The 15,190-nt window shown below is 32.7% G+C and overlaps 1 protein-coding gene across 8 annotated transcripts in view; it reads right to left on the bottom strand.

The window, feature by feature from the left end:
* The window catches only part of LOC119632247 (protein TANC2), a 106,026-nt gene that overhangs the window by 85,991 nt on the left and 4,845 nt on the right, over window positions 1–15,190 (bottom strand). For 3 of the 8 annotated variants that reach the window (XM_038025057.1, XM_038025058.1, XM_038025062.1), the window contains one exon: window positions 12,443–13,970. The exons of 2 other annotated variants lie outside the window; for them this stretch is intronic. In XM_038025057.1, coding sequence (XP_037880985.1) covers window positions 12,443–12,542 — 100 coding nt within the window. In that variant the 5' untranslated portion in view covers window positions 12,543–13,970. The remainder of the gene's footprint in view (window positions 1–12,442; window positions 13,971–15,190) is intronic. 3 more of the 8 variants (XM_038025056.1, XM_038025059.1, XM_038025054.1) reach the window with 2 other exon arrangements.

The raw sequence follows: 15,190 nt of genomic DNA, 5'->3' as shown, positions 1-15,190 counted from the left end.
AGAGAGAGAGAGAGAGAGAGAGAGAGAGAGAGAGAGAGAGAGAGAGAAACATTTAACCATAAAATCTTCCCAAAGAAATAAAAGTTCCAATAAATGTTTGGGCGGCAGTGCATGAGAATCGTGGCCGACTGATTATGAATGATATATAAATAAAGAAAGCTTAAATAGAAAATGCATTTGAAATTTTATTTGCCCATTAAAGCAAAACTACAACTTAACGCTTAACCAAAAGTGCGTTTATCTTAAATACCTAAAGTGAACATTAAATAATAATTATTACTACTTAAGTTTCGTATTCGGGATTTCGATTGTTAATGCGTTTTTAAAATGAGCGAGAGAAGGAGACAGAGCGATTAAGAGAAATTATTTGTGATATGCATAGAAACCTGTGACTCTGGACTCCTGAAATACCAAAATAAATACATATATGTATAGATATTTCGTAAGCATGGCTTACGACAGCCTAATTATTCCATATTAACGCATATGATTGAAATCATTGAAGACAAACTGAACTATGAAGGGCATTTTCTCTCGATTCTTTGGATGCGTATTCTACCATTCCAACTTGTGAAGGTTTGCTATTTAAATGTGGCGGCACAGTGCCCGCTTTAGTAACTTTTCAAAAATAAAGAAATTTTTTTTTTTTTTTTCACTTGAGAGAGACCTTTCAGAGCCTATCGCTTTGTCCGTGTATTTTCATGTTCGATTTTTTCAGAATTTTCGAGAGCAGAGTTCTATGTAACAATGCAATCGCATTAGAAAACTCTATTACATGGATTTTGTTTATTTAAAGCTATAGGTCAACTAAGTGGCTACAAGTTAAGTATGACTATTTACTCATTCAGCGTCAGTTCACTCTTCACTATGAATATGTGTATAAACGAACCTAACAGGTTTTCGTAGGAAACTATACACGAAATGACGATACAATAGAGATGTGCAAAGTTGACATTTATGTTAATTATAAGCGACTTTATAAATAATCTTGACTCGGCTTGAATTTTGAGCAAAATAAAATAGAGAAATTGCATATCTGGGGAATAGAAAATTAATTATTATACAATTTATTGTTGTTGATTGTGAATGGAATAACATTCTATTATTTACTTGTCACAATTTGATTCAAAATATGTGCTCGTTTAACTTTAGATGACTAATTTTGTTTTTTCTTTTGAAAAAGAACTTGGATTTGTTGTAATTATAGGTGAAAGATTTAGCTACAGGATACGGTGACGCACGACAACGCCCACAAGCCGTTATGCAAGTAAATTGAGTTTATTGATTTCATTTTATTCGCTCGATGTTCTTTTCAATGAGACTAAAATGAGATTGAAATTTAGTAAATAATTTTAACTGAAGTTTTTATGTTCTAAGCGAGCGAGTTATAACGATTTGATTGAGATACGATGATTTAAAGTATATACACATATATATATATATTTTTTTTTTTTTTGCACAATGCGCTCTTGAAAGCTTGAACGTCTTACAGGCAACACAGATAGGCACAGAATTTTATACTTATGAGAAGCATTTACTCTTATGAGTTAGAGAGAACGTATTATTATTATTATTATTATTATTATTATTATGAGTTAGAAGAACAGAATACCTTCGCGTTACTGGGCTTAGATAAGAAAAATTATAAATGTACAAATAAGTTTAGCGCATAACCAAAAAACATTTCGAATTCATCATAAGCGCAAATACCTGTTTGTTGACTGACTACATGTATTTGTGCACGCATAAAGAAACCGTAACTCATCGGAGATGGTGTAATTGTAGTAGAAAAGAAAACATATAAACCCAAAGGCGAGCATTTAAGAGATGGCAAAAAAATGAAGTAAAAGGTATTAAATTTACACCTTTAGTTTTGTTCGCTTGTTTGGGTTCCATGTCTATATACTATTTATATATATATATATATATATATGTGTTTATAGTAATATATATATATATATATATATATGTGTGTTTATAGTAAGCGCACATGTATACTCAAGCGCAATCATCGTTATTATCATCATTACCGTCAACAGGCTGCAAATGTTGTACGATCAGTGTACATATATACAGTGTATATATATATATATATATATATGTATATATGTTTGTGCTTTGCACTCATGTGTGCACATGAAAGCCATAATAAAATCGTGTTTTCTTTTAACACAATTTGAGGCTTCTCTCAGGGGTCATCGTCATATGTCCGTTTGTGCATATGTATGCTTTTAATGGCTAGTTTATAAATTTACAAATGTGTGCCTCTTGCATATGTGTCTTTTGCATAATTTTCTTATTTTTACTCTTCTCTTTATTTCATTTTATCTTTAGCTGTACCTGTACCTGTACCTGTGCCTGTACCTGTTTACGTACCTGCAATAAAATAATTCTTTACTCTTTCTGTGTACACGTTTTATGATTTCCAACGAATTATAACAGTTTTGCGCTATTATTTTCATTCTATTTGTTAAACTTGTAAACTTTAAAGATCTTTATGGCTTCATTTTTCTATTTCCCATAAAACGATGATTAAGAGAAATGAAAGCTATGATGAACAGCATTTAGTTTGAAATAATAATATTTTATTTGAAAATTTTAATCTTTATTAATTTATTTATAATTAGATTTTGGATGATGGCTGCCTTGACAGTTAGATGGATTAACAAAACTTTAATTTCAATAAAATGATTTAATTAAAAGTTTATCTTCTTGAAACAGTACGCATACGGCAACTTTAACATGGCAGATCTATGTTTTTTTTTTTCTTATTTTCCCCCTCATCCTACTAACACTAATATACGTCCACTAAAAGTGATAATATTAGCATTAATATTAAGTATATTTATAATCGATGAAAGTATGTGTTTTATCTTTCATAATTCGTGAATACGAGTTACGTGTTATCTTCACTTTCTCTCTTTCTCTCTCTCTCAATCTCTCAGTGCGTAGCTGTTGACATAACAAATACAGCCTTATCCCTTCATGTTGAGAAACTAATTTAATTTCCACCTTTTTGTTACATTCTGCTCAAAAGTCAGTTATATTGAGGTCGCAGATTCACACACTACTATCAGCAATAACAGATCATGTTTCAATTTGTCCCAACTTATAACTTTAAAATTTTTAAGCTTCAAATTGAATTTTAAAAATATTTTTTTTTTTTTATTAGTGAACAAAATCTCTTTTCCAAAGCTCGCCAATGATTTGAATCATTTGTCATTTTCACCAATTTGTTTGCAAGAGAGTCAGTCATTAATGTTGAAGCATGTTAAAGTTTCTTTTTCATAATTACTTGAAAACCAAATGATGGGGTAACGATAGTAAAGTTTCATTAAAATGAATCATAATAATCTTACTACGGAGGTACAAGGCAATCGGTTGAGAAAAAATAGTTTTAAATAATTTTTATTTAAAAATTTCACTCAAACAGTCGAAATTTTGAGTTACACAGACTATTCAATCTGTCATAAGACCTTCTGGGCAGAACATCATCGTTGGATATTTAAGAGATAAATGCAACTGTTTCTCTTCTTTTCAAGTAGATCAAATGATGGACTAATTTTAAACGTTTTCCCATATTTGTACCTATCGTTTTAAAGTTGATGGGCAGAGTTTTACGCTGAATAGTAGCCAGAGCATCTCGTCGCTTATAAAAAAAATGGTAAGTCCGGCACTTATAAACAACAAGATACAATGGCATGACAATAATAGTAAATCTAACCTTGCAATGGTAGTAATGGGTATCCCATGCGCTATCGGCCCAGCAATTTCAATATTCCAAATCACTCTTCGTACTACATTTAAATAAAACAAATCGTATAATACTATATCACAAATACCTATTTTTCCCTTCAAAATGCAAACATATTTCTCTTATATATTAATTGAACCTGATCAAACAAAATTAACTTAAGCCATAACTATAAGTTTTCTGTGATTTCTGGAAGAGAGGAAATCAGCCATCATTCTGACAGTTCAATGGTACAAAGTCCGATCGATACAGTGTATGCATCAAAATCTCCCCACCAATAGGTTGCATTGTTTGTCGAGTCATTGAAAGTCTGCATGGGATGGCGCCTTTCGTACAGATCAGATTTGAATGCATTACAGCAAGCACACGGTCTATTCGTGCTATAAGCTGAACACAATGCACGGACCATCTCAAATTTTGCCGATTGCGCCTATGCACGCCTTGATTGCAGTACCTTATCCCAAAGCATTACATTGTATGCAGTCAATCCGATCTTTCCCATTATTTGTACTGCAACCCTTTTTGGACCGCGATCTTTTTGGCGTTTTATTATCACTGCTGACTCATTTTTTATCGCTCGCTATCAATCTCTTTAATAATAGTCGATTGATAGATTGCATTGTTACATAGCGATTAGTACGACAAGTCTTTAATAAGTAAATTTCCGGAGCAGAAGTGAGCAAAACATTTACTCGCTCTCGATTTTACTAAAATATTTCCACCCTTAATAATGGGATTTCTTTTGCAATCTTGCGAAGCGCTATTGTTGGGGTCGATATGTATACATATATATTGCTAAATGTAACGAATTATTTAACGATCGGTTGAATTAACAAATTTCATAATGATTTCAGTCACCTTTCTCTATGGTTTGATAAGGTTATTGCTATTAAACTTACATCATTCCAAGTCAAGTCTAAAGTCACCAATTGCGTGAAAACCACAAACTTTTCTCCTTGACGCTTCGATATTATAGCGAAACTTTTCGTACAACTTCCTTAAGTACAACTGTGTTCGTGTTTATTTTTAATCTGTTAGAAAAGAGAATTTTAATCTCACTTTCTTTCTTGGAATACGCACATAAGGAAAATACAAGTTCCATATGAGCTTCGCTTTTTTTTTGATATAACTCTACGAAATGATGATTTGGGCTTTCATGAAAATTACTCGAGTCGCTTTCACAGAAACTAAACTAAATTAAATTCCAAAGAAAGCGAAAACGAAAGCGAAAACGAAAGCCAAATAAATATTCATTGCGTTTTATCTGCCTAATGTAGCTGACTGTCGATTGTCGAAAAGATTATGAGACAAGACGAGAACGAGAATTCAAGCGTTGTACATATAAGTTTTTGCAAATATATCGCCGAGGTATTGTAAACAAAGACCATACTATCCTAAAAAATCAGAATTCGGCGATACGAACTTCATTTGAAAGCAAATTAAATAAAAATGCGAATATCGCAAAGAACAGATTTGCGTTCCAATAACATAAAGCTCTTCACTATCCAGTTACCCGAATTGAATTGAGAGAATTGAAAAAAACAAAACAACCAAAGCATTTAATTTTAATAGTTGCTCAAATATAGGTGAGATTGAAGGGCTCATTTTTTTTTTTTTTTCCACAATTTGCATTATTATGTTTTTAAGCATTATCGTGTTCTAAACATCAGTTAGGTAATTGTTCAAAGTCCAAGACGAAATTGAAATTTTTACGTTCACGCACAAAAAGCAAGAGCATAGATTTCTTTTACGCATTTTACTATGGTCGCCAAAATTAAATTTGTATCTATTCTGAGAAATATTTTTAAGACTTCCAAGAAAGTTAAAATCGAGATTTTTTTCTTTTTTGTTTTTTTTTCGTTAGTTATACTTGAGCACATGTAGCAAAATATCAATTGACCATAAAAAATGTGTTTTTTTTTTTCTTTTTTTATAGGACGAAAGAAAAGACAAAAGCGCGAATGCGGCAGCTCTACCTAATAAAACATAGTCGTAAACCTTCGCATGTGTATAGATGCGAGTACGTATGAAATTTTATTTCTTTGTATGCGGATAATTTCATAACATAATTTTTTTGGCCCTACGTTTTCATATAAGTATTTTTATACCCATCACCGAAGGATGACGGGTATATTTATTTTGTCAAAATGTTTGCAACGCCCAGAAGAAAAGCATCATAGACCCGACAAAGTGTACATATTCTTAATCAGCATCAAATTCTAAATCGATTCAAGCATGTCCGTCTGTCCGCCTGTTGTGAACTTCTCCTGGCCGCAAGAATTAAGCTACCGACTTCCAATTTGGCAGATACATTGGAAGTTCTCGCACGCAGGGACACGTCAACTAAGAGCACCCCTCTTTTTCAAAAGGAATGAAAAATAGAGTTTTTGTTCGTTACTCATGAACTGTAGCAAATAAATGTACAAAAATTTAAACGCATGTCCTATGGGTGAGGTTGTAGCGTTTGTGTAGAAAAATGAAAAATATTCACCACACCTACCCAGTATTATAGTGCATCAAAATTGAATTACTTATTCAATATGCAAATTCTTGGCCTGTTTCAAATTTGGAATGTACCTATCCATGTTCGTCTGTTGATCTATCCATATCGCCTACGAATTTGCAAAGGAATTTGGAAGTGATTTAAATCAATCAATTTTTCCAAGGACATTTGCAGGCACACCTGGCGTGCAGGTCCACATGCCTATGCGATAAAAGCTTTTATTTTGAAAATAAAAAAATCGGCCTCGCCCCCTCCATATTATAGAACATGAAAATTTAGTTTATTTACTTTTTTTTATCTTTTTAAGATAACGGTGATGAGTATTAAAAATTCGCTCATGACCGAACATAATTTTCTTGCTTGGTTGTCTTAGAAACAATGGATTCTTCGCTTAAGTTTCTCCTATCATACCTCATATCTCCTCAGCAAACCATCTTTTCATCTGCCTATTAAGGACTATTGTAGAATGTATATATATATATAAATATATATATATATATATATACGTATATTTAAACAGAGCAAAATGTATGCTTATGTTGTACTCTTTACGTGCTATTTTAGACTTGACGTTAAGGGTGTCTATAGAGTTTGTCAAGCTGTTTGTTGTGCGTAAGCTTCATTACCACTACCATTATTTACTCTAAAAATTATTAAGCCTGATAGCAGAAGCAGTAGTAGTTAATATCACAGCTTAGTGAATTTTAAGTGTGTCAGCGAACCGCTGAATTCCGGAGTGCTGCCCAAGTTGCATTTGGAAGGTGGATCTAGGCTAAACGGCGAAACTGATCAAAGCAGATTTACTATCATGTTCGTGAAATTTTAAATGAAATATTAACAACGAACAATGAACAAGAAGATATACGAAGTGAGAGTCTTTTAATAGAACACAACTGAATCATTGATTACTTGCCAGCATTTTTTTGATTTGCATTGCTTTCGTACCCATTTTTCATGTTAAGCACGCTACGCAGTACTTCGAATTTATTATATATAGAATAAATTCTACTTTGGATTTTTAGTTTATACTTTAATCTCTTATATGTAGATAGGGGACTGGAGGGGAGACCGGTCTCATGCTTACCTTTGGCTTTATTTTCTATTCCAATACAGAATGAAAGGGAAAAAATGCAGAGCATCTGAAATTGTAAAGAACGTACGTACGCGTACATAAGCTTACAAGCAATTCAATAGCTTTCATGAGATAATTATAATTGCAGAATCCATTGTATACGTTGTTGTTGTGGTTGTTTATTGTTCCTATACATATATGTTAATCAGTCTAATCGCTTTTGTATACTTTAGTTCCAATTTGCATTACAGTACAGTCTCTTTAAGCGCGAGTAGAATTCGTGTAATGCTCATACATGCTCACTGATATACCTTTGTATAAATATTATATAAAAACGTGGATTTCAATGACTTGTAATTCTTAAGAAGTTATGTCAAGTAAAGAAGCCTTGACGCCTAAGCATTTGTAGGAGTCCTTCCTCTGTCGAATATCAAAGTGAATTGAAGAGTGGACGAATTTTGCTGTTGGCCATTGACTTAATAAAAGCCTTTTTCAAGAGGTAAATTGGGCTTTTCGAAAGTTTGTGACGGGGAAAACTAATGGCATATATATATCGTTGTGGATAGTTTGTCCACCATATCAAATCAATTATTAAAACTATTTATATTCCAAAGAGCCGATTAAAGTGGCCATAGTTTGCTTATTTATATCCGTTCTAGATATTCCCACCCACCTCTCTGTTCTCAACCTGTAAGCTTTACTAATTGTAAATGAACGGCGTCTTCTGTCAGATGCAGATTTAGAGGCAACCATGGAACAATTAGAAGGAAAGATCTTAGGGGGAAATATCTTCCATAACAGAGGAAACATTTTTCGTGAGAAGAATTTGTTCTCTAACTTTTTATTAACCCTTCCACACTATATACTACTTCCCCAATTTGCATTTATAGACAAAGCCTTACAAAGATTCCCAAAGTATTTAGAGAAATTGATGCCAATATAAATATTTAACCTTATTAAAGCGACTGGACTAACCGTCTAGTCTATCCCTTAAAAAAAAAAAAAAAAAAAAAAAGAAAAAAGAAAGGCTATTAGGCAAGTCTTACTTGCTAGCGTGCAGCATCTGCAGTACTTTTAGTCCTACAATTTATTTCTTTCTTGCTCTAAATAAATTATAAATAATAAGAATAATAAACTGCATCCATTCACCATCTTTGTCTCTGCCCATTTGCGACAACATTTTAAACAGTTTTATTATATTTGCTTTCCGTGCAATATAACGCATCAAACATTTTACATTACAACTTAATTACAACTTTAATGGCAATTTTTGATGTGAATTAAAAAGTTTTTTCTCCGCCACTATAACTAGCGTCGACCAATAGAGATGGACAAGCAGCCTAACAACAACAACAACAATTGATGGTGATGATAATAAATGAGCGTTGATTTGCTATTTGTTGTATGTATATCTAGATGTATGGATAGTATATAGTAAGAGGAAAAATCAACTTGACAGTGTTTAACTGTCAAATATGTAATTGAAAATACTTTAACAGCATACTCATCATGCAATCGTGGGCACCATCGTGCTATTTCGCAGCAATAGCAAAAAAAAAATCATTCAATTTTTGTTGACATCACAACTCGTGCCGATGTCTTGTGTGAAAAGGTAGAAAAAGTTATTTTTAAATGTCATTTCTTCATTTTTCTTTAAATCAAAGCAATAAACGACAACGATATAAGGAGTGCATGAGCCGAGTGCAAAGTGAAAGAAGAAGGAGTGGATTAGATAATGATAACTAAAAATTTCCATGCATAAGCAGGAAATATATAATCGAAAGCTTCAAACGCTACCGTTCTTAGATTATTTTAGTTATTCGATAAACGAAATGATCCCTTCAACCCGCGCATTTAAGCTCGAAGCCTTCGTCTAACTTGATTGAAGCAGTAATGAGCGTACGCCCTCCTTTTCGATTGATCCGCCTCACTAGTAAGAGAGTTAGTTATTCAACGTTAATGCGGTACAGACAGGGTCTCTGACAAACTATTAAAATTGCACGATCAACACTTTAACCTCAATTATGAATTCGGCGGTAGAATTATAAACATCATGCAACTGATGCATTCTATGAAAAAATCTTTGACGAGCAGTTTTACGGTCCTGGGTTAACAAAAAAAAATATTTTACAATGAAAAGCACGATTCATTAAATTGGCGCACAAAGCTACCCATATACTATAATATCGTAAATTCTAGGGGATCTTCGATAAGTGATTTCAAATCTTTGCGTTTGTTGGTCGAAAATTGAACAATTTACAACAAATACTCGCTAGCAACACAAAAATCAATGTTTTTCAAATCCTCCATATGTGTTTTCAGCTAAAAATCTTCCGGTCTGACACATACAATGACAACATTGTTGAAAGATTTACATGATATCTCGATAGCATCAGACTTCAAAGGATACGTGTCAGAATTTCCTAAGATTTCGACCATCAGTTTACAAGTTACGATTGTATTAGTGATACCACTTTTTTGATTGCTGCCCACTGCCCACTCGGATGAATTCCAATTTTACTGCGCTCCATGTTTAATCCATTGACACATATCGGATTGAAAAATCCGTTTAGATCGCTTTGAGCCATCAAAACATTGTTGAACAGAGAGATTTCTTAAAAAGTAAGTTTTTATGCAAAGTAGTGAAAACACTGCCTCCTCATGTCTCATACAACTTCACTTTACGGTCTTCCAAAACCATTTTGTGGATTTTTTTTTTACGTTTTTCGGGACAACTGACGGTTTTGGGCGATTAGTATTCATGCAACTTTGCTTAGAATGAGCAAATCTGTTTTTTCGATAGACAAGAATCGTTACAATATTTTTCAGGCCAATGCTGATTGGCTGAATGGTATTTTTTCAATATTTAATCAACGCATTGCTTTCAAAAATTCCAAATGTATTGCCACTACAATTTGTAAAGTAATTGTCAACACGTCGTGAAATTTTAACACAATTTATTATCCGGAAATTAGGGATCTGTCGACAGTGTTGCCAAATATGTGTCAGATCGGAGGGTTACTGATTGATATGCTACATAGAAAAAATAAATAATCAATTCCATTTTTTATATTTTCAAGGTTAACTTTTTACAAACATTAGCCCGCCTTTTTGACTATTGGTCAGATTGCTTTTTTCACCTCCTAAAAGAAATTTATTCTGAGAGTTCTGCGTAGAGCGCAACCAAAAGCCTCCCTCTTGATGTTCTATTTGCGAAAAAAATAAAAAAACAATTGACGAAAAATCTCTTCTCTTAGGCTATTATATTGTTTGTGTATATCCTTAAAATCCTTTACTCTTTATGATTAATGATCTGTTCTACGTTTCATCGCAGAGACACGTGTACGCACGTAGTTTAATTATAAGAATTTCATTAAAAGCTGATTGCACAAAGTAAAATAAGAAAATTAAATTCGGTCGGGAGCGAATTTTTTTTACCCATCAGCGTTATCCCAAAAAGACAAAAGAAGTAAACGAAGAAAATTTCCATACTCTATAGTATGGAGTGGGCGCAGCTAATTTCCTCTATTTTCAAAACAAAAAATTTTCTCGTAGAGGCATGCGAGCGCGTCTTTTGAAAAGTTTAGATCAAATCCAAATTCTTCTACAAATTTATAGGCGATATCTTCATTTTCGCTAACGGGAGAATGTTTAGCACAAATACTACAACATTACGCAAACAGACAGATGGACAGACGAACAAGCGGACATGTTTAGGTACATTCCAATTTGGAAAGTGGCCAAGAATTTGCATACTTTATGGGGCTTTTGAAGCTTGCTTCTACGCGTTATACACGTATTCAAGCAACAATTAAATTTTGATGCACTATAAGATTGGGTGGGCGAGGTCAATTTTTTCAATTTTTGTAGACAAACGCTATAGCATCGCTATAGCAGACTCATTTGTTATAGTTTATGAGTAATGAGCAATAAACTAATTTTCCATTCCTTTTCAAAAACAAAGGTATTCTCAGTTTATATAAGGCTGTGAGCTTGTCCTGCGACCGATTTGGCCTATTTTCAATACCCAGTTGCATGCAAGAACTGCCAATGTATTTGCACAAATTTGAAGTCGGTAGCTTTATTTTTGCGGCCAGGAGAATGTTTACGACAGGCGGACAGACGGACATGCTTGAATGTATTTAGAATATGATACTAATCAAGGATATATGCACTTTATGGGGTCTCTGATGGTTCGTTCCGGGCGTTGCAAACGTTTTGACAAAATGAATATACCCCTCATCCTTTGGTGATGGGTATAAAAATGTGTACATTTAAGAAGAATATTAGGTTTTCAAAATTCATTAACAGTTATTTGCGCAATATTCTGAGTGATATATGTTTATTCAGGATTTTCATTGCATAAGACTTAAGAGATTCATAAACTAACATAAGTTAAGCATAGCACGGGAGCTTGAATCGTTACTGCATATTTACACAGTGTGACGAGATATGAAAAACAAATGTCATACCTTACATTTAAAAAATATATATATATATATTCTATTGAATAAACCGTTTTACTTAGGACCCGTTAATAGTTAACATGCCCCCTTAGCAGTCCGTTTGCTTTTCTTTATATAAATTTCAACTGCTTTTATGTCAAGTGAGTGATAGCCTTTTCCAAGTTTTGGAACGAGCAAATTATTTATTTGGCGGCAACCAAGTCATTCCTATTCGTCTAAGTTGCGATGTTTTCGGTGTTTTTCTTAACTTTCAATTCGTGTTAAAACTAAATCGTATCGTGCCCTTACTTTATTTTCCGGTATCTCTCGGGCGATAAGAACATATTTTTTATTATTTTCATATGCCTTCGCTACACTGAATACTACAAGATGGACCTTTATGCACTATGGTCTATTTTTGATACAATGTTCGGTTGTACATGAAAAGTGTACGCCTCTGCTTAAAGAGGGGACTAATCAGCAATCTCAATTAACCTAAACCCAGCCTAGTCATAAAGAATAGTGATAGTGGTGACAAAAGAATTGTTTAAAAAAGTTTTTGTTTTCTTTTAATTATTTGTTTAAAAATTACTTATCACATAAGAACAATAATATAGATATGTACATAAATGATTAAGATTTTTTTGTTTTTTTTTTTTGCTTTTTACCTAAAAAACTGCAACTATATCCACTTCCAGAACGACGACCTGTGGTTTTATTACAACTCCAAGTATTTTGAAAATTTATTTTATCTTTTACTGTGGACATAATCGGACGTCAGTCATTCAAGCCAAACCAAGCAAGCAGCATGTAAAGTGAATTGTTGTAAAGAAGATGAAGATGACGAAGAAGAAGAAGAAAAGATATAAAAAAATATTCCAAGGTGAAGAAGAGAACTCAACGATTATCGACGATAACGCGCATATGGCTGCAAATGGTGTGAACGATGATGTTGTGGTTTTCCTCTGTTGCTCTGACGCTCTATACTGAAGATGCTGTATGTTATGTATGTTATGTATGTTGCTTGAGTAAAAATCCAATTCAAAAGGGTTTTTATGTTAAAATGAATCGATCGAATCACCAGCCAGACATACGCGAATAGAAAAAAAATAATACATATATTGATAATAATAACAAAAGAGATGACGGTGATGTTGAACAGGAAAGTAGTTGTTGTCTGCTGTTCTCGAGTTTAAATGGTGATCACTTAAAACCGGTAGAGAGTTCGGTATGTGTGCCTGTGTACAACAAATTGCTTCTTTCTTTTTGACTTGTTTTGTTTTGTTTTGTATTGTTTGGTTTTAATGGAAGAAGAGTAAAACGCGATAAATACAAAGTCCGAATACGGCATAAAACATTTTGTACTTTGAACTTGAAATTAACAGAAATCGCTCCAACTACTCTTTTTTTTTTTCTTCTATAATATATCTTTTATATATATGTATATATATTTTCTTTTTTTTTTATTAGTTAGCTTTTTCAACACTTAAAAGCGGCACAATATATAGAATGAAATTCAATAAGTTTTCTTTCTTATATCCAATGCATTATAAACAAACGTTTTTTCTCTCTTTTGTTTTTTCGCGGCAATCAAAAATTTCTATCAGAAGGATTGCTTTTGTTATTGTTGTTGTTGTTGTTGTTAATTGAAGATGAATTTTTTAAAAATTTCTTTAACATGTTGTGTAACACTTGAACAACGACTTTTTTGTTAATGAATCTGTTCGTTGTTGTCATTGTTTTGAACGGTTTGGCAATTTGGGTGAATGTTATCTTGTTGTCCCGCGGAATGCTGGTCGGTTGCTAGTATTTGAACGTTGACGGTTTACGTTTCGCTTTAACAAGCAATTGAAAATGTGCTGATTTTTTTTTTCTTTTATATTTTATTTTATTTATTTATTTATTTATTTGTTTTTTTTTTTTTGCTGTCAATTTCTCGTCTACTTTAATGTTTCCTTAAACACACACATGAGCATAATTTCCTTCTTATTTTATCGGCCACGTAGCGAATGTGATGGATGCTTTTATGTTCGTTATGTTATATATATATATATATATATATATATATATATATTAGGATCAAAACATGATGGTTATTGCTTGTTTGTGTATGTGCTTTTTATTTCTTTATATCTCTTTTTTTTCTTTTTGGAAATAATTATAATTAACTTCCAAGAATCATTAAATACACAAGCGCTTAATACATACAAAACCAATACATTACGCACATACATAAAAAGATTTACAAAGACGTTAATATGTATGTGCATCTGTCTGGTTTATTTACATTTATTTTTTTTTTATTGGCAAAATTTCATGTAAAATTCTTTATATTCCCTATATATATATGTTCGTTCCATCGAACGGAACAACGACATTCAATCAACAAATCAATTCTATATTATTTTTATTATTGTTATTATACTCATCACCGAAGCATGACAGGTAAATTCATTCTGTCAAAACGTTTGCAATGCCCAGGAAAAAGCATTAGAGGCCCCAAAGCATATATATATATATAGTACATATACTCTTGATCAGTATCAAATTCCAAATTGATCTCACCATGCCTGCCTGTCCGTCCGTCTACGTAATGTCCGTTGTTAATATTCTTCTGGTTGATATTGAAAATGCTACGTAACCTGAGAACACCTCTGTTTTTCAGAAGAATAAAAAATTGTTTTTTTTGCTTAATACTCATAAGCTATAACAGATACACGATATAATTTTCCACAAAATTATTCAACAAGAGTTTTAAAAAATCAGCCACACCCACCCAATATTGTACAATATGCAAATTTATATGTTTGCTTGCTTTCAATCGTTTATAGGATAACGGTGATGGGCATAAAAGATTCGGCCGCAACCGAATATAATTTTTTTACTTATTTCCTTATTTTTCTTTGTTATTAAAGCGCATCATTAGTCTAGTTTTCAATTTGCGCTCTTTGTCTAACGACGGGCTACTTTCGGCTTATCATTGTGTCGAAAAAACATGGACATATACGTGGACACAGTTACAGTCTAAGCCGTAAGTGATTTGGCATCGCGTGAAATACTTCATTGCTTCAAAAATGACCTGATCTTGTAGGGCTTGAATCGTGAGATGAAATTTACTATTAACTATTTGCGGCTTTTTTTTTTAAGTGTGGTTAACAGATAGATATAATAAAAGTAATCCAAAAATTTAAATTTTTTTTTTTTTTTTTTTTTGAGAAATCGCCTGACTTGAAAAAAAAAAAAACAAATAAGAATCTGTTATACCCATTATCGTTTGTTCTTGGAAGCTTCTTGCTGGGCACTGCGGCGGTAAACGTTTTAATAAAAGATTGAAATTTTAAATTTCTATAATACTGTGCAGGCGTGGCTGGTGGAAGCAAGCGCATTTTTCTTTCCCCTTTTTGAATTCTTGTGAG

This window comes from Glossina fuscipes, unplaced genomic scaffold (genome assembly GCF_014805625.2).
Source record: "Glossina fuscipes isolate IAEA_lab_2018 unplaced genomic scaffold, Yale_Gfus_2 1, whole genome shotgun sequence".
Classification (NCBI taxonomy): Eukaryota; Metazoa; Arthropoda; class Insecta; order Diptera; family Glossinidae; genus Glossina; species Glossina fuscipes.
The sequence above is the reverse complement of the archived record's forward strand: the minus strand, read 5'-3'. Positions and strand labels throughout refer to the sequence as shown.